Source organism: Delphinus delphis, chromosome 2, assembly GCF_949987515.2.
Source record: "Delphinus delphis chromosome 2, mDelDel1.2, whole genome shotgun sequence".
In the NCBI taxonomy this organism is placed as follows: Eukaryota; Metazoa; Chordata; class Mammalia; order Artiodactyla; family Delphinidae; genus Delphinus; species Delphinus delphis.
Genome location: NC_082684.1, coordinates 171882973 through 171905823, shown reverse-complemented (window position 1 = coordinate 171905823; position 22851 = coordinate 171882973). Strand labels below are relative to the sequence as shown.

The following is a 22851-nucleotide window of genomic DNA, read 5'->3' as shown; positions in this document are numbered from 1 at the left end:
GGTCAATTTTTTTTTTTTTTTTCAGTATGTGGGCCTCTCACTGTTGTGGCCTCTCCCGTTGCGGAGCACAGGCTCCAGACGCGCAGGCTCAGCGGCCATGGCTCACGGGCCCAGCCGCTCCGCGGCATGTGGGATCTTCCCGGACCGGGGCACGAACCCGTGTCCCCTGCATCGGCAGACGGACTCTCAACCACTGCGCCACCAGGGAAGCCCCATTAGGTCAATTTTATTCTTAAGCTCTGATAGTTGACATGTGGCCACAGATTTGTGTATGATGTTGCAAAAGCCTCTGTATCCATCTGCTCTGATTTACAGGACATGTAGAGATGAGAGAGAAGGGCACACACCATTGCTACAGGAATAGGTTTATGCAAGGACCCTACACAGCCCAGGTTACACACAGCATCTTACCCCAGGTGTACTGGGTCAGGGCCAACTCCCCCCAGCCAGGTTACGGCTCCATTTCAGATCGGTTTGTTGTCATTCCCCACGATTTGCCCACGTGCCTCTGGCATAAGCCACCCCCACCTCCTACCACATGGTTTCCATAATACGTCATGGCACAGCTCACCTCTCAGCATCTATTAGGTACACCCGTGTCCCCACTCACCCTGAGCCCATGTCCTGGTGCCTCTCTCTTAACCACCCAGAACATCTTATTTTCCAGGAACGATTTTCTGGTATTTTTCTGGCTTCTCTCTTCCTACAATTCCCAGTGGAAAATATGTTTCAAAAATTAATTCTAAAGTTGCTGCAGATCCTTTTTTAGAAGAAAGGGGGCATAACACTAAAAAATAACATTTTCAAACATCCTACATATGGATGTGTCTCATGTAAATGATGGTATAAATCACACAATTGGGTATTATAGAACCATAAAAAAATGAAGCCTACCAAGAATCAGGATTAAAATGGGGAAATGCTTTTGTTTTAATATTAAGTGAGGACTTCCCTGGTGGCACAGTGGTTAAAAAATCCACCTGCCAATGCAGGGGACATGGGTTCGAGCCCTGGTCTGGGAAGATCCCACATGCCGCCAAGCAACTAAGCCCATGAGCCACAACTACTGAGCCTACACTCTAGAGCCCACAAGCCACAACTACTGAGCCCGTGTGCCACAACTAATGAAGCCCACACACCTAGAGCCTGTGCTCTGCAACAAGAGAAGCCACCGCAATGAGAAGCCCACGCACCGCAACAAAGAGTAGCCCCCACTCGCTGCAACTAGAGAAAGCCCACGCGCAACAAAGACCCAATGCAGCTAACAATAAATAAATTTATTTAAAAAAAACTAAGTGAAAAACATAAAATTCAAAATTGTGTCTACAACTTGTAGAAGAGTACAAGAGGAGATATGCAATGAGAGGCTATCAGGAAATGTAATTAAAACTGTTTTTTTTTTCTTCTTTTTCTAGTGCATTTATTACTTATTTGTAAAAACCATGAACAGGTATTTATTTATGATCAGGAAAAATAAAGATAAAATGAGACATGCAAAAATTTCTAAATGAAATTATTGAGTTCACGGAAGTGTTATGGAGATTAACAATGGAAAACCACAATTCAGGTTCTGTATTGACTGAAAGCAATCTTAGTTGCTTCCTCTTTTGTCTTGAGTGTAGGTGGTAGAGTAGTTTAGAAATGTACTTATTTACGCATAGGTGTTTATGCTTCAAAATACTGAAGACCAAGGGTGTTTTCAATGACAGTTATATGTGTAAAAATAAGAAGGTGCAGTGTATCTCCTGTTTTCATTCTAGATTGCTCCTACCTACATCAATAGAAACATAGGCTTGGTGGTCTGACCTGACAGTTTCTAGAGCCTTTTAGAATAAGAGAGCTGTTTGTGGAGGCAAACTGCCTTACTGAGTCCACCAAATTAAAGGCTGATTTCATCCAGAAACGCCCTCATAGACATATCCAGAAATAATGTTTAGTCAAATATCCAGGCATCTCATGATCCAGTCAGGTTAACACACAAAATTAACCATCACATCTTCTTTGAGACTTACAATATATAGTCTCCTTGAAAAGGCACTGAGAATTCATGAACGAAAGAAACCCGTTGGACCCACAGGATAGAATATTTTTTGACAGTCATTTCTCCTCACGTTTCTTAAGTCAAAGAATGCCCAGGGATTACTGTAGTATCAAATAACCCCAAATCTCTGGCTTAAACCAACAAGGTTTATTGCTTTTTCACACTATCTGGTTAATATGAACTGGAGAGGAGCCTCTGCTTATTCAAGTGACCCAAAGACCCATGCTGATGGAGATTCCTTATTGACACATGCTTTCAAGGTCACTCTAACTGGGAAGGCATGTGGCAAATTGCACATCGTCTATTAAAACTTCTGCCAGGAATTGACATTTACTACTTCCCCTCACATTTGGTAGACCAAAGCATGCCTAGGAGGTTGGCCAGGCCAACTTATTTGAATATCTAACCCTTTGTGGTAGACTGGTGTATTTACACACACCTATCAAAACTGTTTATGCACAACCTTTAAAAGAATACTAGAAAGGAAATGCAATAGAAGAGGTTGTCTTTGCAAATGCGATGAAAACAGGTTTTTCTTCTATTTCTAATGGACATATTTTTCAGGACCTTTTTAGGGGGGACCTGAAATAACATAGTTCTTTGGGGCTACGGTCCCAATCCCCACATGTATGGTAAGAAGCAGACACATGGCAAGGAAACGAAGGTGTTTCTATCAACAGATGTGAAGATATGGGTGAAACTCATACTGACAATCAGTTCTCAACTTGTTCCACCTGGTCTCCATTCTTTGGCACAGATATTGTCTGGGAGGACTGAGTACCCTTCATCCTTTAAGTCAGGCTCCTTGGGTGACATGTTATTAAATCATAATGTCTTTTCCCTTCAAAGCATCCTTTGGTTAACTTTAACTCATTTTTACTTACAAAATGCAGTTGACCCTTGAATAACAGGGATTTGAACTGTGCCAATCCATTTATAGGAGGATTTTATTTCAATAAATATTACATTATTAAAGGATCCTTGGATGGTTGAGTCTGCAGATGCAGACTGTAGAACTTGAGCACCTGACACTTTTGGTATCCTTGGTGAGTCCTGGAACCAATCCCCAGCATTGTTCAAGGGTCAACTATTTTCTCTTAAGGAACAGTGGACTTGAAAATAAAGCTTAGAGTTAGCAAACAGTAAAATCAAATTTCAGGGACAAGAGGAGCGTTAGTAACTTTCTTCAAGCAGGTGCTGTCCTTGACCCTGGAATTATGGCCATGAACTTACCCTTGTGGGATTTATAGTGAATAGCCAGTGGCAAGTTGAGAAAAAGTAAGGTAAGGCTAAGGGGACAGAGAGTGGTGTGTGTGTGTGTGTGTGTGTGTGTGTGTGTGGGTGTGCACACGTGCACTTTCTTTTTTAGATTGGCTGGGGTATTATTTTCCTGTTGCTGCTGTAACAAATTACCACGTACTTCGTGGCTTTGAACAACACAAATTGATTATCATAGAGTTCTGGAGGCCAAGTCTAAAATAGGTCTCACTGGACTAAAATCAAGGTGTTGGCAGAGCTGCGCTCCTTCTGGAAGCTCTGGGGAAGAATCTGTTTTCTTGCTTTCTCCAGCTTCTGGAAGTTGCCCACATTCCCTGATTCATGGTCCTCCTCCATTTTGAAAGCCAGCAATGTTCGGCTGAGTCCTTCTCACACTGCCGTGTTTCTCGTTCTCGTTTTCTGCCTCCTTGTTTCACATGAAAGGATCTGTGTTATTACTTTGGGCCCTCCAGATAATCCAGGGTAATCTCCCTATTTTAAGGTCACCTGATTAGCAACCTTAATTCCATCTGCAGCCTTAATTCTCCTTTGTCGTGCAACCTAACATAGTCGGGTTTGGGGCATTAAGATGGAGACATCTTGGGGGCTATGATTTTGCTTACCGGAGGTGGTCAGAGAAAGTTTCACTGAGGAGGTGATGTTTGAGCACGGGCCTAAATTAGGTGAGGGAAGGAACCATGTGGTATGGGGCAGGGGGAATGTTCTACGTTGCAGGAGAGTCAATGTTAAGTCCGGAGAGGATAGTGTTCTTGGGAAATGGAGAAAGGTCACTGGGTTAAAGAGAAGTAAGTCAAGAAAAGAATGATAGAAAATGAGGCCCGAGAACCAGGTCTAGGCAAGATTATATAGCACCTTAAAAGCCAGAGATAGGACTTAGGATTTTATTCTAAGAGTGATGGGCAGCCAATGGTGGTTTTGAGTAGACAAGTAACAGAATTTGAATTATGTTTTTAAAAGGATCGGTTTAATAGTGTGTAGGCAACCAAGAGCGGAAGCAAGGGGATGGGGTAAGAGACAGACCCATCGTCTGGTGGTAGAAAAGTGCAGCTTGGGTTGAATGATAGCACTTAGGGTTGAGAAATGGTTGGATTTGGGATTTATTTGAAAGTGCAGTTGGCAGAATTTTCTTTATGGATCAGATGAAGGGTACAGAAGGAGAAAAATCTGATCTGAGTAAATGGAGGAATGGGACTGAGACACGAAACAGCGGGGAAGGAGCAAATCTTAGAGAAAATATCCACTTGAGTCCAGACACGAGAAACTGGAGGTGCTTATTAGACATCCAAGTGATGTCAAGCGAGCAGTTAGATAAATAAACCCACGGTTCAGGCAAGAGGTTTGGAGATTTAAATGTGGAAGTTGTAAGTATGTAGATGATATTTAAGGCCATGACTTAGGGAGATGGTGTGAATGAAGACAAGAAGTGAGGAGAAGCGAAGTGAAGCAAAGAGAAGAGAGGAGGGGAGGGGAGGGGAAAGGTCAAGGTTGAGACAGAGTCCTGGAGTCCCTGACATTTAAAGAAAAATTAGAGAATTGAGGAGGATGTGTAAACAATGATAAGAAGGAGTGGCCAGTTAGACAAAGGAGGTCAAGAAGCCAGTGAAGCAATTCGTGTGCATTGGAGTGAACCTTGAACATCTGATTTGGTCACAGAAAGTGACTGACGGCTGCTAAAAGTAGTTGCAGGGGCATGAGTGTCAGGAGAGAATGGGAGAAGACCAACAGGAGACAGCAAGTCTGTAGAGCCATTTTTTCCCAAGGAGTTCCACCCTAAATGTAATCATCAAGAAGACGTGATAGCGTGTTTGTAATCTAATAGGAATTGTCTGGTCGGTAGGGAAATGATGACGTTGATTAAAGGAGGAGAAGGATGTGCAGAAACAGATTCCTGAGTAGATGAAAAGGGCTGGGTGGGACTTTACACAGATGGAGGGATTGGCGTTGGAGGAGCACAAAGACGGCCCATCCTTAGAGAGCAGAGAAAGCAGAGCGAGAGTGGGTTTGTGGGTTTGGCAATAGAAGGAAGAAAACGATCTTCTTTCATTTCATCTATTTTTCAGTGACATAAAAAGCAAGATTATCAGCTGAGAGTGAGGAAGTAGACGGAGAAGGTTGAGATAAGGAGAAAATGTAAATAGTAACAGTGAAATGGCAGAATGCATTAAGCAACAAAGTGCACAGGGACTGCCCGGTAAATCCTACTTAAAATCTGAATTTATTGGGGGAAGGAATACATTTTGCCTCTGCTCAACCTATAGTATGGTCCTACTTGTTTGGGGTGGAGTTTAAGATTTCCCAGACGATAATCCCATCTTGGGTATTAATCTTCCATAAGTATACACTGCAGAAACAGAAGGTTTGAATGCTGAAGTTCCTGTTTTGTGTAATGTTGGGAATGGTGATTTTGTTTTAAAACCACAAAATGAACCATTTTGTTAGATGATGGTTGGTTCCCTTTTTACCACATCTTCTGGCAACAGGGATGAGGTCCTGAGGAAAATACAAGCATACAACAGGAGCTTTTCAAGCGCTATTGGGAGGCAAGTTTATATAACCTTCATCCTGAAACCCAATCATATCCTGTATTTAAAAGTATTGTTTTGAGGTCATAGTGAAGAGATTTATGTCGTTCAGTCTGCTTCCTGAGATTCCCATGCTGAGAGATTTTCATAACTTCTTGAAGCAAATACATTTTGGGGACCCGAACAGAGAAGCATGCTATTCTCTTCACAATTGGAAGGTGACATATAAGTTAAGAGTTCTCATTTCCCCAGCTATGTCAATGGCCAAGATATTTGATCCCAGGTAATTATTCCAAGTATGAGAAAATCTAGAGATGAGAGAAAGTGTGAAAAATTCAAGGAGCTGAAAGAAAATCACTATGGTTGGGAATGGCATGAAATGACGATGCTGGCAAGATAAGGGTGGGATACGACTGGTTTTAAGAATTTTGGCATTTTAGAAAGAACTCTAGCGTCAGGACAGAGAATGCATTTGAAGGTGACAAGCCTGGAGGAAGGGAAACCAGGTAGGGGACCACTGCAGCCACTGAGGCTAAAGAAATGGGAGTCACCCCAGGGAAGTGGCACAGGAATGGAGAGAAACAGATGGACTTGAGAGAGATCTAGAAGGAGGCACCAGCAGGAATTGGTAACTGAGTGGCGATAGGAGGTGCGGTGCAGGGTTGGTGGTTGTCAGGGATGCATTCCAAGCTTCTGGCTTGGTTCACGGGGCTGCCATTCTACTAGGTATAAATAGCAAGCAAGACAGACGTACTCGCTGGGCTTGAAATGTTCAAGTCCAGTGGAAGAGAAGACGAGCGCCTGGCAGCCCTAACAGAGGGATAAGCGCTGTAACAGGAGAAAGTGAAAAAGGGTTTAGGTGTGCAAAAGAGGGCTCTTGTTCTTGACTGACGGGGGAACTTTTTGTGTGGCTGGGAAAGCGTCTCGGAGGAGGCATCATTAAAGGTCAGAGGTGAAGGGTGAATGTGTGTGTGTGTGTACACACACGCACACACGTGTCTCTCTCGAGGTGGGTGAGATGGGAAGGAAAACCATTCCAGCCAGTGTATGTGAGGTGGAGTGGGTTGTAGCAGGTGCGGTCAAAGTTGAGATTCAGTCTCTACCACCCACCTGTAACCAGCTCTGCCCTGCAGATTTGCGTGTTTCCTACGAGGAGCCACAGAGCGTTGTGTCTGATCTGCCCCAGCTGGCTTCTCATCTCCCTTTGGAGAGGTGATTCTTTCATTTCTTGATATTTGCTCCTCTAGCTGCATCACGTAAATGAGAACGCTCACCCAAGAAATTACTTGCATCATACCAACAAAAGTCCATATGTATTTCTAGAGCAAACCTTACATATGGCCTCCGTCAAATTACATATGAAAAACATTTAAATGATTTTATAGGATGTAGAAACAAATGTCTGAGGAACACTAGCTAGGCCCTATTGATTATTAAAAACAGGAAGTTGGAAACGTGGTCTTTATTCTCCAGAAGATGATATAGATGTGGAAATAACTGTAGCAGAAAACTGATATTCTCATCTAGATCAGGAAAACTATATAATAGGAAGATTGTAATACAATATTTACTAGTGCTATCCGAAACCCATATTTATGAACATTGTTACTAGAACTCTAAAAGCATACTTTCAGCTCATTTAACATTATTAGTTATTTAGTTATGTGTGGAACCAAACATTTAAATAGTGATATGAAAAATACAATTTAAAAGAAAAGCCTCATGATTTCCAGAAAAGAAATGTCTTAAACTAGAGGAATGAGCTAGAAGCCTCAAACTCTGAATGGCTGGATGGGTTTATAAAACAACAGTGAGTGTGTCCAGGGAGGGTGGATTCCAATGGCCTTTCACTTACTACTTTATACAATTTTTTATACAAGTTTTCTTACTTTATATTGTTTGAATTTTTAAAAACAATAATCTGAAAGAATTTCAATTTGAAAAGAAAGAGTTTGGGGCCTTACATTTTATTTTATCTTATTTCACTTCATTTTTTATTTCACCTGCATTTCTTTACTACATTTTCTCCCATATATTCTCCATGATTCTTTTTTTTAAAAAAACTTTAAAAAAATAATTAATTAATTTTTTTGCCTGCATTGGGTCTTCGTTGATGCAGGTGGGCTTTCTCCAGTTGTAGCGAGCAGGGGCTACTCTTTGTTGTGGTGCACAGGCTTCTCATTGCGGTGACTTCTCTTGTTGCGGAGCATGGGCTCTAGGCGCGTGGGCTTCAGTAGTTGTGGCATGTGGGCTCAGTAGTTGTGGCACACGAGCTTACTTGCTCCGTGGCATGTGGGATCTTCCCGGACCAGGGCTCGAACCTCTGTCCCCCGCACTGGCTGGTGGATTCCTAACCACTGCGCCACCACCGGGGAAGTCCCTCCGTGATTCTTAACCATGTGTGAATGGCTATTTGTCAAGCATGGCCCTACATTTTAAAGCAGCTTTTAAGAAAGTGATTTGGATTAGTTGACAAAAAAGGAGGAGTGGAATTTTGCAAGAGAAGCTTCATGTACAAAGTCTGGGAGTTAAGACTCAATAGGGAACAGAGAGGAAGCTGCCTGAATGGAAGGGAACGCCATATCTGGAGATCAGGTGTGGGGTCTGGGACCTACATGGTGGAGGGCGGGATAGTTAGATCTGACCTACTAGGTAATGGCAAGAAAACGAGTATGCCCGTGTGTGTTTGTGTTTGTGTTCGTGTACATGCACCCCTTTGTATACAGTATACATATATGATATAAATAATAAATCTCAGTTATAATAGAATGTTTATTTAATCAGAATAACATATTTCTGTCCACAATGGATGAATAAAGAAGATATAGATATCTTATATACATGCGTATATATATACATGCACACACAATGGACTATTACTCAGCCATTAAAAAGGAGGAACCCCTGCCATTGGCATGAATGGACCTTGAGAGTATTATGCTAAGTGAAATAAGTCAGACAGAGGAAGATTAATACTGTATGATCTCACTCATGTATGGAATCTAAAGAAGAAAAAAACATCTCATAGAAAAAGAGATCAGACTTCTGGTTATACCAGAGCTGGGGGATGGGGAGAAGGGAGTCAAAAGGTAAAAACTTCCAGCTATTAGATAAATAAGTACTAGGGATGTAATATACACCATGATGACTATAGTTAACGTATATAAAATAATGCATGTATACACATAAACACACACACACACACATATATATGTACAGTATATATGAAAGTTGTTAAGAGACTCGATCCTAAGAGTTCTCATCATCAGGAACACATTTTTTCTTTTTGTGTGTGTGTGTCTATGTGAGATGATAGGTATTAACTTAACTTACTCTGGTGACCATTTCACAATATATGTAAGTCAAACCATTATGCTGTGCACTTTAAACTTACACTGTGCTGTATGTCAATTATATCTCAGTATAACTGGGGGAAAAAAGAGTAACACGTTTTTTGAACGTTATATGAAAAAATGAATTAGTGTGATATTTCCTTAAACACTTGAAAATTCCCAGTAAGATGATCAAGAGTATGAAGGCTACAGAGGTATTCTTTCATGGTTTTTAATTGTGGTTTTGGAATATTGGGAGGCATACATTTGGAAGTTTAATTTTCTAGGACATAAAAATTGACCCAGATTCTTTTCTTGGATTTGTTTCTTTTAGACAAGGAGTTCTCTGGCTACCGATATTTTATTTTAAATTTTACATAGGAGTATTCCTTGTTCTCAGATACATAGTTTCAATTTGAATGAAACACTTACAGCATCCACTGATAAAGGAAAAGATTATAAATAAACATTTAAAGATTTCCTTTCCCCTTTTCCTGATTAAAAATGTCTGGACAGCTCCTGCGACAGCTTTAAAAAAATCACTAGGGTGAAGCACTTGAAGTAATGACTGAAGATTACAGGGAAACTTACTGTTTTCCAGGACAAGGCTGAGGACTTTATAGTTTTTCAGAAACCACCCCACCTGCCAAAATGTCTGCTGCACCTGTGTCAATCTCAGCTCTTCTCTCTCACCCATGGTGATCTACCCTCACTTCTTGTAATTCCTCCCATTCTACTCAGTGAAAAGATTATAAAACTCTGCTTGTAGCCCATATGTGCACCATATTCTACATTCCCTCACTCACTCCTGCTCAGAAATGAATATTCCCGTGAAAAAGCAGAATGTTAGTAGGTTTGCCACCCACTGATTGCCCAGAGACCAAAGCTACCAATTAAGAGAGATGGCTTCAAAGCCCAGAAATGTCGGACAGGCCAAATCAATTTTATTGCTACCACCCATCTAGATTTCTCAGGTTGACCTACAGATGTCTTGATTTTATCTCTAGGTTTTCTTTTTTCAGCTCATAGACGTAATAACATTCACTGTAAAAACTCAAACAACACAGAAATATATACAATTAAAGTATAAAAAGCCACTACAGCAGGTACACTCCCTGCCTTCGAGAGAACCGTCACAAACAGTTTAGTGTCTATATGTTCACACACCCATACACAGAACATTTTGAATTTAAAGGATCATACTGAACAATATCCTAGACAAGCTTCTGAATGAATAGATGGGAGTTTGGTCATTCATTCAACAAACTCTTACAGAGGACTCACTATGTGTCAGGCACTGTTCTAGAAGTGGGGAACACAGCAGTGAAGCAGAGAACGTCCCTGTTCATGGGATTCATGTATATTTGGAAGGGAATGGATAGTCAGTAAACAGGCAAACTAAGAAATAAGATCATCTCAATTAATGGTAAGTGCTATGAAGAAAAGTCTAAAGGGTAACGGGAGAGAATGACTTAGGGTAGGGTGAACTAGCTGCTCAGGGAAGGGGGTCTCAGAGGAAGTGGCATTTGAGCTAACCCTGAGTGACAGGAAGGAGGGAGCCATGCAGAAAACTGTGGGAAGAGTATATGCAATGAGGAGACAGAAAAGGCTGGGCGTGTTCAAGAAGGGCGGTGTAGGGACTTTCCTGGCCGTCCAGCGGTTAAGACTTCGCCTTCCAATGCATGGAGTGTGGGTTTACTCCGTGGTTGGGGAGCGAAGATCCCACATGCCTCAGGGCCGAAAAAGCAAAACATAAAACAGAAGCAATATTGTAACAAATTCAATAAAGACTTAAAAAAAAAGAAAAAAGAAAGGTGGTTGTCTGAAGCTTAATGAGCTGGGAAAGCAGGAGGAGATGGTAGGGGCCAGATCATGCTGGGCCCTTCCAGTTGCATCAGGAGGTACCAGTGCAGAGGTGGAATGACAACTCTCCAAGGAACAAGGAAAAAGACGGATTGTTCAGTAAGTGGTGTTGAGACGACTGGCCTTTCGTATTGAAAATAAGTAAGACGCCCACGCCACGTCCAATATAAAAACATTCCAGATGGACGACAATACTCATAAAGTTAAAAGACTAGCAAAAATTGGAAGGTGATACTGACAACATATACGTGGGGGAAAGAATCAGTACTCAGGGGCTTCCCTGGTGGAGCAGTGGTTGAGGGTCCGCCTGCCGATGCGGGGGACATGGGTTCGTGCCCCGGTCGGGGAAGATCCCACATGCTGCGGAGCGGCTGGGCCCGTGAGCCATGGCCGCTGAGCCTGCGCGTCCGGAGCCTGTGCTCCGCAACGGGAGAGGCCACAGCAGTGAGAGGCCCACGTACCGCGGAAAAAAAAAAAAAAAAGGATTCAGAATATACGCTGAGTTCTTCTAATCAATAAGACTAATAACCAAACAAGGCAATGAACAAAGGAGATGAGCTAGCAATTCACAGAAGAAAAAAGTATATGGTCCATAAGCATAAAAAGATGACTGACTCTACTAATTATCAGGGAAATGCACATGAAAACAGAACCAAATGAAGGACCATTTCATAGTCGTCCAGGTTCGCAGAAATTTAACAGCTCTACGATGCCAAGAGCTGATGGTGTCTCTCTCGTGCCCTGTGAGTGTGCGTGGATGGGGCTACTTTGGAGGTGGATTGGCATAGCTGCCCAGCAATGTCATTTCTAGTCTGGTGCCACAGAGAAACACTTCTCCATCTGCACATGAAGATGAGTATAAGGGTACTCAGGGCACATGTTTGTTGTAGTAGAAAAACTGAGAAACCTAAATGTTCATGTGTAAATGGAATGGATAAATAAAATGCAGATGGCTATCTAATGAGATACAATACTTACAGGAGTTTAAAAGAATGAATTGGATCTATTATCTATCTATCTATCTAATTATCAAAACATAGGTTATTTCCCAAAAACATAAAATTGAATGTTAAACACAGTTACACGCTGTCCATACAGATAGTATAATACCACTTTTATTCAGTTTAAAAGAGCACACAGGGACTTCCCTGGTGGCACAGTGGTTAAGAACCCTCCAGCCAATGCAGGAGACATGGGTTTGAGCCCTGGTGCAAGAAGATCCCACATGCTGCGGAGCAACTAAGGCCACGTGCCACAACTACCGAGCCTGCACTCTACAGCCCACGAGCCACAACTACTGAGCCTGCGCGTCTAGAGCCCGTGGTTCGCAACAAGAGGAGCCACCTCAGTGAGAAGCCCGCGCACCGCAATGAAGAGTAGCCCCCGCTCGCAGCAACTAGATTAAGCCCGCCCACAGCAACGAAGACCCAATGCAGCCAAAAATAAAATAAATAAAAAATAAATTAATTATAAAAAATTTTTTAAAAAAAGAACACACAAAGAATACTCAATAGTAAATCGTTGACAAAACTACAGCAAAATCTGACCCACCACCTGTTTGTGTATGCCTATAAGCTGAGAGTAGTTTTTATATTTTGCAATGATCGGAAATTTTTTTAAAAAAATAATATTTAAATGATGCATGAAAATTATATGAAATTCAAATTTCATTGTCCATAAGTGAAGTTTTATTGGAACACAGCCAAGCCCATTTTAAAAAACATATTGTCTATGGCTGCTCTTGCTACAAGGGCAGAGATGAGTAGTTTCGACAGACCATAGAGAATGCAAAGCCTGAAACATTTATTATCAGTCCTTTATAGAAAATATCTGCAGACCTCTGTTCTATATTATTCATGGACATTATTTTTTAAATGGCCGGGAGTATACACATCACATTCATGATGGTGACCACCTATGGATGAGGAGGGGATGGAACTGGAGAGATAGATGTCGAAGGGTACTGTGATGTTCGCAAATGTGAAAACACTTAACAGTTGTCAGTTCTGCCTGGTGGGAATACAAGTGTTTGTTATATGAAGTCCTCGTACCTTTCTATACTTTTTTTTAAAGTCTCAGAAACGGTAAAACAGAAAAATATATTTTGTAGACAGTATTCTATATCAATGCATCTAAGTCTGTCGTATGTATTTTAACTTTTATTTTATATTGGAGTATAGTTGATTTACAATGTTGTGTTAGTTTCAGGTGTATAGCACAGTGATTCAGTTCTACATGTACATGTACCTATTCTTTTTCAAATTCTTTCCCCATTTAGGTTATTACAGAATATTGACCAGAGTTCCCTGTGCTATACAGTAGGTCCCTGTTGATTATTTCTTTCAAAGACAGCAGTGTATACATGTCAACCCCAAACTCCCAATATATGTTTTAATAGTTGAATAGTACTCTATTTTACAGATAACAGAAATTTGTTCTCAAATCCCTTATTTATGAACATTTAAGATGTTTCAGTTTTGCTATCACAACCAGGACAGCAAATATCTTCACACTGCATCTTAAAGCATTTGTGTAATTATTTCTATTGAACAAAATCCTAGAAGTTGAATTCCTTGTTCCAAAAAATGTACATTTAAAAATTTGATATATGTTGTAAATCGCCCTTCCAAAATGCTGCATTGAGCTATTATCTTGAAAACAGAGATTATTAATATTTTTTGCCAAACTGCTAGGTGACAAGTCTTAAGTCATTATGGTTTTAATTTGAGGTTCAGGATCTCTGCATGAATTTATGAGATATTTGATTTCTTCTTCCCTGCAACGCCTGTTTAGGTCCTCAGAACTTTTTCTATTGAATTTTAGTCTTTTTCTCATTGATCTGGGAACTCTTTTACATATTAAATATACTGATTCTTCCCTTGAAAAAAATTCACCTGGATTATATTTATTAACTTTGTTAATAGTCTTTCGGCACTTGGGAAGCTTTACATCACATGCAGTCACTATAAAACTTCTTCCTAGCTTTTGGCATAGTTTGGGATATGCCAAGGAGAGAATTGCTTTAGTAACTAATGGTCTCCACCATCTCCCAGAACCACTGGCCCTTCCAAGAATTCTCTGGGCTTGACAATGCACAGTGCCTTCCTTCTGTTCCAGAAGACGTGTGGTCCTATCCTAAATGCATTGCTCCATATCACGGGAGTTTGGTCAGGAAACAGAAACCACTTTGAGTATTATAATTAGGACTGAGAGGTTTATATGATTATTGGAAAGACTGGGTATGTGAAAGTTAGGAAGGTCACTGCCTGCAGATCAAGAAATCTGGAAGTTCAGGACTTGATCTCAGTGGCCTGAAGCACCAAAAAGGCATGACTGTCAAAGGATACTTGAGAGCTGCAGGAAGAACATCCCACCTGCAGCTACTGATGCCCTCATACATGCTTATAATTGCTGCCAGAAATTAATGGCTTCTCCATCTCCTCCTCTTTCCAGATCTCTCCATGAGCCTCTCATTCAACCAGAATCCTATTTGTAAGAGGGTCTGGAAAATGTAGGTTCCAGCTTCTCAGCCCTTTGCCATACCAAGGAGAGCTTAGAAGGACAGAAATTGTGCTGAGTTTTTACAGGAGGTTGTTTTCAGGAAAGATCAGGTCAAATCGCATCAAAAACATCCCCTGTGCATCAAAGGTTCATCGAGCACCAGTGTGCATAGTACTAAGCCCTGTGTTGGGTTGTTTGGCATGAAAGAATCTTGTTCAGAAAAGGAAGGTGAGAAATTAGGGAAAGGTCACTTTCACAATCAACCCAAATATATGTTACTCATTTGAATTTTATGACATTGTAATATTAGATTTACATCAATGAATTTATAAAAATAATAAAACAGAATTTTTGTTTGTTTGTTTGTTTGTTTTTCGGTACGCGGGCCTCTCATTGCTGTGGCCTCTCCCGTTGCGGAGCACAGGCTCCGGATGCGCAGGCTGTGCGGCCATGGCTCACGGGCCCAGCCGCTCCGCGGCATATGGGATTTTCCCGGACCAGGGGCACGAACCTGCGTCCCCTACATTGGGAGGCGGACTCTCAACCACTGTGCCACCAGGGAAGCCCAATAAAACAGAATTTTTAAAAGGTGACTTGGGAATTCCTTGGTGGTCCAGTGGTTAGGATGCTGCGCTTCCACTGCAGGGTCATGGGTTCGATCCCTGATTGGGGAACGAAGACCCCGCAAGCCATGTGGTGCGTCCAAAAAAAAAAAAAAAAAAAAGATGACTTGTCCACCTCAAAGGTCAAGGTAAGGAGGATACACCTAGATCACAACTCATTTCAGTAAAGAGAGACTTGGGACAGTGGGATTATTCTCTATTGTAATCCTTGGATTAGGGATGGAATTAGTGACGTCTGTTCATTTGTATTCTTGGTCTCAGAGAAATTTGTTGCTGGAAAATAACCTACAACTTACACTTTCAATCAAGTTATTACACAGTTCAACCTTATAATAGCAGAAAAGATGCCTTAGGCGCCACAAAGGTAGAGTCACATCATTTTCTCTAGCAGAAGAAGGCCAATTTGGAACACTGACTTGTGTGTCTGTGAGGTCCCTTCTAATTCTTGTACTTAGGTTGAGTTTCCAGGTTTCTAATTAAGAGATATTTTTAAAGGGTTGTATTGCTGCAAGATTCTGTAGTATGTTCTCAGCTTATAAAGCACTACCACATTACCTATGTGATCTTTATGACTTTGATCACCTGTGAAAGAGGAAAGGGGGAGGTATTTTCAGCCTAATTTTAGAGAAGAAATTAAAACTGCAGAAGATTAAATGAATTGCCCAAGATCACCCAGTGCATGGTGACAAGATCCTTTCTCTCTGAGGTCTACCATCTTCTTGCCTAGATGCAAACAGAAATGTTTATATTTTCATTTTTATGCTCTAATCTGTAAGATGCTCCAGTTCTTTGCCAGTTGTGTGCATTCTGGGTGAGGATTTCCAGAACTTGTTTTTTCTTTTTTAAAAGTCCAGAAACATCAAAAGCATAAGATTTTAAAGAAGGAAATCTGTAATTTTCTACTAACATATCAAAGCGTAAATTTTAGGTTAAGACCTAAGTATATATAATTTATTCTTTCTTGAAAAGTCTGTAATCATATGTAAACTCAAGTGAATATTAATTGCGTGTATATTTTGGCCTCCCTTAATAGAAGTTAAAAGTTCATTTGTAATGCATTTATTATAGAGTCAAGGAGGAAAAACAAAATGCATACCAAAGAGAACACATAGAAATAAGTTGCCCTGGTACAAATGTCTTTTGAAATTCATTAGCTGTTACTGATGAAGTTCAGTTAGAACCATGCGGTTAGAACCACATGGGAAATATGTCGATTGGGAATCAGGAGTGAAAGAAAAGATATCTGCTTTTTATTAAGACCTGAAGTGTGTCGTAATTGGGTTGAATTTCTACCCAGATGGTCCCCCTCATGCTGACATCTGCAAAGTGTGGATAAAACCGTGTTGAGGTGTTATTTTCTGTGACTGCGTGGACACATGTTACCCAGTTAAAAACCAGGAACTTGAGTCCTTCAAGCAGACTCCTGCTAAACCATGCTGAGAAAGCTATGCTTCCTGGAGCATGGAGGTTCCAAGTAGTTTCACTATCAGAGAAGATTTGGAATTCCTTAGAGCAGTTATAAATGTTTGGTCTTCCATCTGGCAAATCTATGACAAAAGTGTAGATTAAAGACTGTCAGAGTCTACATCAAGTTTACAGTACTTATCCATGAAAATGTAAGTCATTTAAAAAAATGTTTTTTTAGGGCTTCCCTGGTGGCGCAGTGGTTGAGAGTCCGTCTGCCAATGCAGGGGCCACGGGTTCGTGCCCCGGTCCGGGAAGATCCCACATGCCACGGAGTGGCTGGGCCCGTGAGCCATGGCCGCTGAGCCTGCATGTCTGGAGCCTGTGCTCCGCAACGGGAGAGGCCACAACAGTGAGAGGCCCGCGTACTGCCAAAAAAAAAAAAATGCTTTTTTAAAGTTAAGTTGTGAAATGTCATGAGCCAAGTATGTATTTTCATTTGATTGGTATATTTCTAAGTGAGAAGTCTAGCTTAGACTTAGTCAAAAAGAACCCCCCATGTGTATGACATTTTAAAAAATCTTTTTAATGGGTAAATTTATTATCACATATTTTAGCTGGCTGCCACGTTTTACAAATTATTAACAACCCATGTTCTCCCTGTCAGACAACAGAAAGATCAGAGTAAATGGAACCAAGGAACCTATAGAGTTTAAATCGAATCAGTGGTTTGGAGCGACTGTGAAAGCTCATAAGGGGAAAGTGGTGGTGAGTATCAGCTGCGTGCTGCGGGGCTGCTTTGCAATAACATGTACACTGCAATGTTTCACAACTCCTGTCTACCAAAATCCCTTCATGGAAGAATACATCAGATTTTCAAAGATGAGCTATCAGCATTCCCAAAAAAATTGAGTGCTTCAAAGGAAAGAATCTATTTTAGTCCTTAAAGCTACAGGAAGTAAAGCTGGTTTTCCAGAAAATTGGTTAGATCTTTTCAAATATTTCAAAAACAAGTACGGAAGATAGAAAAATAAAAGCTAAATCCTAAAAAGGTAAATATTTCATTGCTTAAGATTGATTTAAAGGGCTGACTAAAGTTTGACCAGAGAAACAGGAGTACTACTGTTAGGATTCTTTAAAAGTTAATCTACTATGATGTCATTGATCCTCCTTAGAACTATCGGAAAGGTTTCTTTAAAAATATAACTACCAATGACATGGTTCTCCGAGTACACTGATACTTTTTAAAGTAAAAATTTCTCACTCACAGATAGAGATCTTTTGGCTTTAAAATGCTATGACTTTGTGAATCTCTTCTCTGTAGCTCCGAGTGATAACACATGTCTGGTTTACTGAGAAATAAATAACTGTATAAGTTGATCTGGAAACTTTTTTGTTATTGGGGGATTTTTTTTTTTTACTATTGGCTCTAATTTCCTTACAAAATAAAGCAATAACTTTTGCTTTGGGGATTTGTTTAAAGGTGTTTGAATTATGATTTAATAAAAATAAGTATCTAAAGGAAATGCCTTGTTTTATTTGGTCTGTGGTTAACGCCCCACAGAAATTTTGACATAAAACAACTAATATATAAAACATAGATAGCCCTCCTTAGTGACAAATCCAGAATTTACAATAGGCTCTCTGTAGAACTGTATTTGCATTAATATAGTTCTCACATTCCAGGATTGGTAAAAACTTTTTAATCCTTTAGTGATTTACAATGTATGTGAATAGCTATTGAGAAGCTAATTCCATCTAATAACTATTTGGGGTTAAAAAATCTTTTGGTACTATATTGATTTTGATTAAGTCTTGAAAACTTATATTATTGTGCATTTATTCAATATTTGTAGAAATCTTCAGAATTATTGAACGTAAAATAACACACCGTGTTCATAATAAATATGCTTAACTTGAGGGCATGCTTACACTTTCAAAATTATGTGGTAGGAAATAGGATAATATAAAGTACCTTTCAAGTTAATTTTTTCCTTGAGCACTGAAACTTAGCAGCGTAAAGAATTAAATTCTACGCTGTGTGACAATTCTTAGAACTTCAAATTGCTGTGAACAGAAGTATCGATTTTGAATATCCAGGTATCATGTGTGTTTGGGTCAAAGCCTGAATATTATCACATCATCATGTTTCACATCAGTGTGAAACTGAGCAGGTATAAAAAAGATAATTTTTTAGGGCTGATAGCAGACAAGCACTGGAAAGAATTTTCATGGCATTAAAGTGTTCTATGGTGATATGGAAGGTGATGCGAGTTGGCTTATACTGAACCACATAGGTAATGCTTTCCCTTCCAAACTCCTACTTTTCACCATTCCACCTTATGTTAAATGTCTTAACCACATAGTGCCTGAAATTAAGGGGACTTAGATGTGTTAGAGAGCTTTTCAGTATTGGCTAAGACCTCACAATACAGAGAGAGACAAAAACCCAAAAAACTTAAGTTATTTTTAGTAAAGATAACTTATATTCTCAAGTAAGCAGGGTGCTACTTAGTAAAATTATCTAGAAGTCGTTACACATTGGACTGATTACCAAGGACATGTTTGGAATCATGAAAAGACTAAAATCAGGATCTGCCTCCTCTTTTTCTGGCATTGTTTTAAGTGTGATGTCATCAATTAGGAGAGAGGCTAGTGGTTCCATATTCTAGAAGTCTCTAATTCTGCATCCTTAGAAATGAGTGGTTGAATATTCAGGTAAAACACAGTTACGTAGGATTTGAGCTAGCAAAACAGAAGTCAGAAAGGTGCCTGTGTTTTCTACCTGTTTATGTTTATTGCCTGTCTCGTTCCTAGCACAATTAATTATTTAACTTACTTAAAGAGGATTTCATATATCCTCTTTTATATTTCATAATCCAAGAATCATGTTTTTTTTACCATTGTTTAAATTAATTTTTGTCTTGTCATGAATAAAAACTATCAAATGAAAAATAAACCCACTGTGATAAGGGGGCAGCAGTCCAAATGTAAGTCATTGTTTTAAAAAAATCGTCAGGTACACCCTCAGTGATAAACCAGAGGAAATCCACAAAACAGGTTGACAAACTTGTCTGCATCCTTTGATTTGAAAGTAGTTTTTCTTTAAGCAACAATTAAACCAAGAAAGGAACTAGTTCTCTTTCTAAGACATCACACTGATTCATTCGCTGTTTAAATGTTCATTTGCTTTTATGTAAGTCCAATTAAAAAAAAAAGAAAATATGAGTTCTTTGCCTTTAGTAAATATTTACTTTTGCTAGGCTACTTTGATTTGATTTAAAATCCTGTGGGGGAAAAATCTCATTCCTTTGTATATGCTTAATTTGTCCCAATTCTACGATGCATTAATGTTGAAATATTGGCTTTGCAAGTTTAATTAACTCTGACTACCGAGGTACTCATTAGCATACTGGAGGCCAATTAAGTCACTTAATAATTTAGCATTGTTTGTTACAAATTTAGGTCCATTCATCAACAAGTCAAATCAAAGCACTGTATGAAGAATCTGCATCAAAAAGAATTTTATTGTCTTTGATGTTTCCCAGGCCTGTGCTCCGCTATATCACTGGAGAACTCTTAAACCGACGCCAGAGAAGGACCCAGTTGGCACTTGCTATGTAGCGATTCAGAATTTCAGTGCGTATGCTGAGTACTCTCCTTGTCGGAACAGTAAGTTATTTTTATTCTTGGAACTGAAATTTAGCTCGAGCTTTTCTGCTATAGACAGTGCAGGTAACCCCAGAACACCATTGGTAAGGAAAAAGCAGTGGGGGTAAAGATGATGGACGGTCTTACAGGATGCCTAACTGTAATGTGAGGACCAAGACACGGAATTCTGCTGATCGTCTTCCGTGTTTTAGAAATTTTCTGTTTTTAGATATTCTGCAGTCAAATTGATTGGTTCCTTATTTTAGGCCTTAAACTCTCCATCTCTACTCAAAATTCACACTGCATTTGAAAAATGCTAACTGTCCGCTTGTTAACTGTAGGAATGGTGTTAATTAGCATGATTGGATCTAAGAGCACAGTGGATATGAGTTCTCCACCTAGCCTGTGTTCTCAGTGTTCTCACAGATCAAACCTGTGTCCCCTGCACTGGCAGGTGGATTCTTAAGCACTGCACCACCAGGGAAGTCCCTTAAATGGCTTTAAAAGAGGTGTTCCTGGACTTTTCCTGGAGGTGCAGTGGTTAAGAATCCACCTGCCAGCGCAGGGGACAGGGGTTTGAGCCCTGATCTGGGAAGATCCCACATGCTGCGGAGCAACTAAGCCCGTGCGCCACAACTACTGAGCCTGCGCTCTAAAGCCTGCAAGCCACAACTACTGAGCCTGCATGCTGCAACTACTGAAGCCCGTGCACCTAGAGCCTGTGCTCTGCAACAAGAGAAGCCACCACAATGAGAAGCCCGTGCACTGCAACGAAGAGTAGTCCCTGCTCGTTGCAACTAGAGAAAGCACATGCACAGCAACAAGGACCCAACACAGCCAAAAAATAAATAAATAAATAAACTCATATAAATAAATAAAAGAGGTGTTCCTTATAGGTAATAAGACTCAGTTATGCATTCATTCGACACGTGTTTTTTGAACACACTGAGGACTAATTATTCTATGTTTAGGGAATAAAGCACAGGACAAGAAAAAGCAAACCCCTGTCTTCAATAAGCATATTCTAGGGCAGGAGAGAGACAACATATGCGTAAATATATAAGTTCAGATCCAGCAATTCCACTTCTGGGTATTTATCTAAAAGAACTGAAATCACTACCTTGAAAAGATATCGGCACCCCCATGTTCATTGCAGCACAATTTACAATAACCAAGTCATGGAAAAACCAAAGGATCCATCAATGGATAAGTGGATAAAGGAAATATGGACTAGATAGAGATATGGATATATACACAATGGAATATTATTTAGCCATAAAAAAGAATGAAGTCTTGCCATTTATGACAACATGGATGGATCTTAGGGTATTATGCTAAATGGAGTAAGTCACACAAAGAAAAATACTCTGTATGATCTCACTTATATGCAAAATCTTAAAAAAAACCAAACTCACACAAACTCACAGAAAAAGAGTACAGATTGGTGGTTGCCGGTGGTGGGGTGTGTGGGTGTGGGTTAAACGGGTGAAGGTGGTCAAAACGTACAAGCTTCCAGTTATAAGATAAATCCTGGGGATGTAATGTACAGCATGGTGACTCTAGTTAGTTAATACAATATTGTATAGTTGAACGTTGCTGTGAGAGTAGATCTTAAGAGCTTTAAAAAGATTGTAACGGGGCTTCCGTGGTGGCGCAGTGGATAAGAATCCGCCTGCCAATGCAGGAGACACGGGTTCGAGCCCTGGTCCGGGAAGATCCCACATGTCACAGACCAACAAAGCCCGTGCGCCACAACTACTGAGCCTGCACCCTAGAACACGCAAGCCACAACTACTGAGCCCATGTGCCACAACTACTGAGCCTGCGCTCTAGAGCCCGTGAGCCACAACTAGTGAAGCCCGTGCACCTAGAGCCGGTGCTCTGCCACAAGAGAAGCCACCGCAATGAGAAGCCCACGCACCACAACAAAGAATAGCCCCCGCTCGCCGCAACTAGACAAAGCCTGCGCGTAGCAATGAAGACCCAACATAGCCAAAAGAAAAAAAGATTGTAACGATGTGTGGTGACAGATGTTAACTACATTTACTGTAGTAATTATTTCACAGTATATACATAAATCAAATTGTGTTGTACACCTTGGACTAATATGTCAATTACATCTCAACAACAAAATTTGTTTAAATAATAAATAAGTTTCTAATATAATGGCAGGTAGTGAAAAGTACTACAAAGAAAAACATAGCAAGGCAAAAGAGTAGGGAGCGACGTGCCTGCGTGGGGAGAGGAGCTGTTTCAGACAGGACGACGGGAAGGGCTTCTCTTAGCAGTTATTGGAGCAGGAAAGCAGGAGCTTCCCAAGCATGGCATCATCCATTAAGAGGGATATTCTGTGTCGTGTTCCACTCAAGGTCGTGCCGCTGAGTTCTGTAAGAGGTCCTTATTATTATGCTAAAGATAAAGGTCAGGGAATTCCCTGGCAGTCCAGTAGTTAGGGCTCTACGCTTCCACTGCAGGGGGCACGGGTTCGATCCCTGGTTGGGGAACTGAGATCCCGCAAGCCATGTATCATGGCAAAAAAAAAAGTCAGGTAGAGCAATAAATAAATCCTGAATTTATTCATAAAATTTATGGTAGAGCAGAGATTCAAAACTGAACTTGTTTCATCAATTTTTACA

The 22851-nt window shown here is 40.4% G+C and overlaps 1 protein-coding gene across 1 annotated transcript in view; it reads left to right on the top strand.

Annotated features, from left to right (window-relative positions):
* ITGA8 (integrin subunit alpha 8) overlaps positions 1-22851 on the top strand; it is a 179813-nt gene that overhangs the window by 8717 nt on the left and 148245 nt on the right. The window contains exons 3-4 of the mRNA XM_060006296.1: positions 17232-17332; positions 20113-20236. Of these exons, the coding sequence (XP_059862279.1) occupies positions 17232-17332; positions 20113-20236 (225 nt within the window). The remainder of the gene's footprint in view (positions 1-17231; positions 17333-20112; positions 20237-22851) is intronic.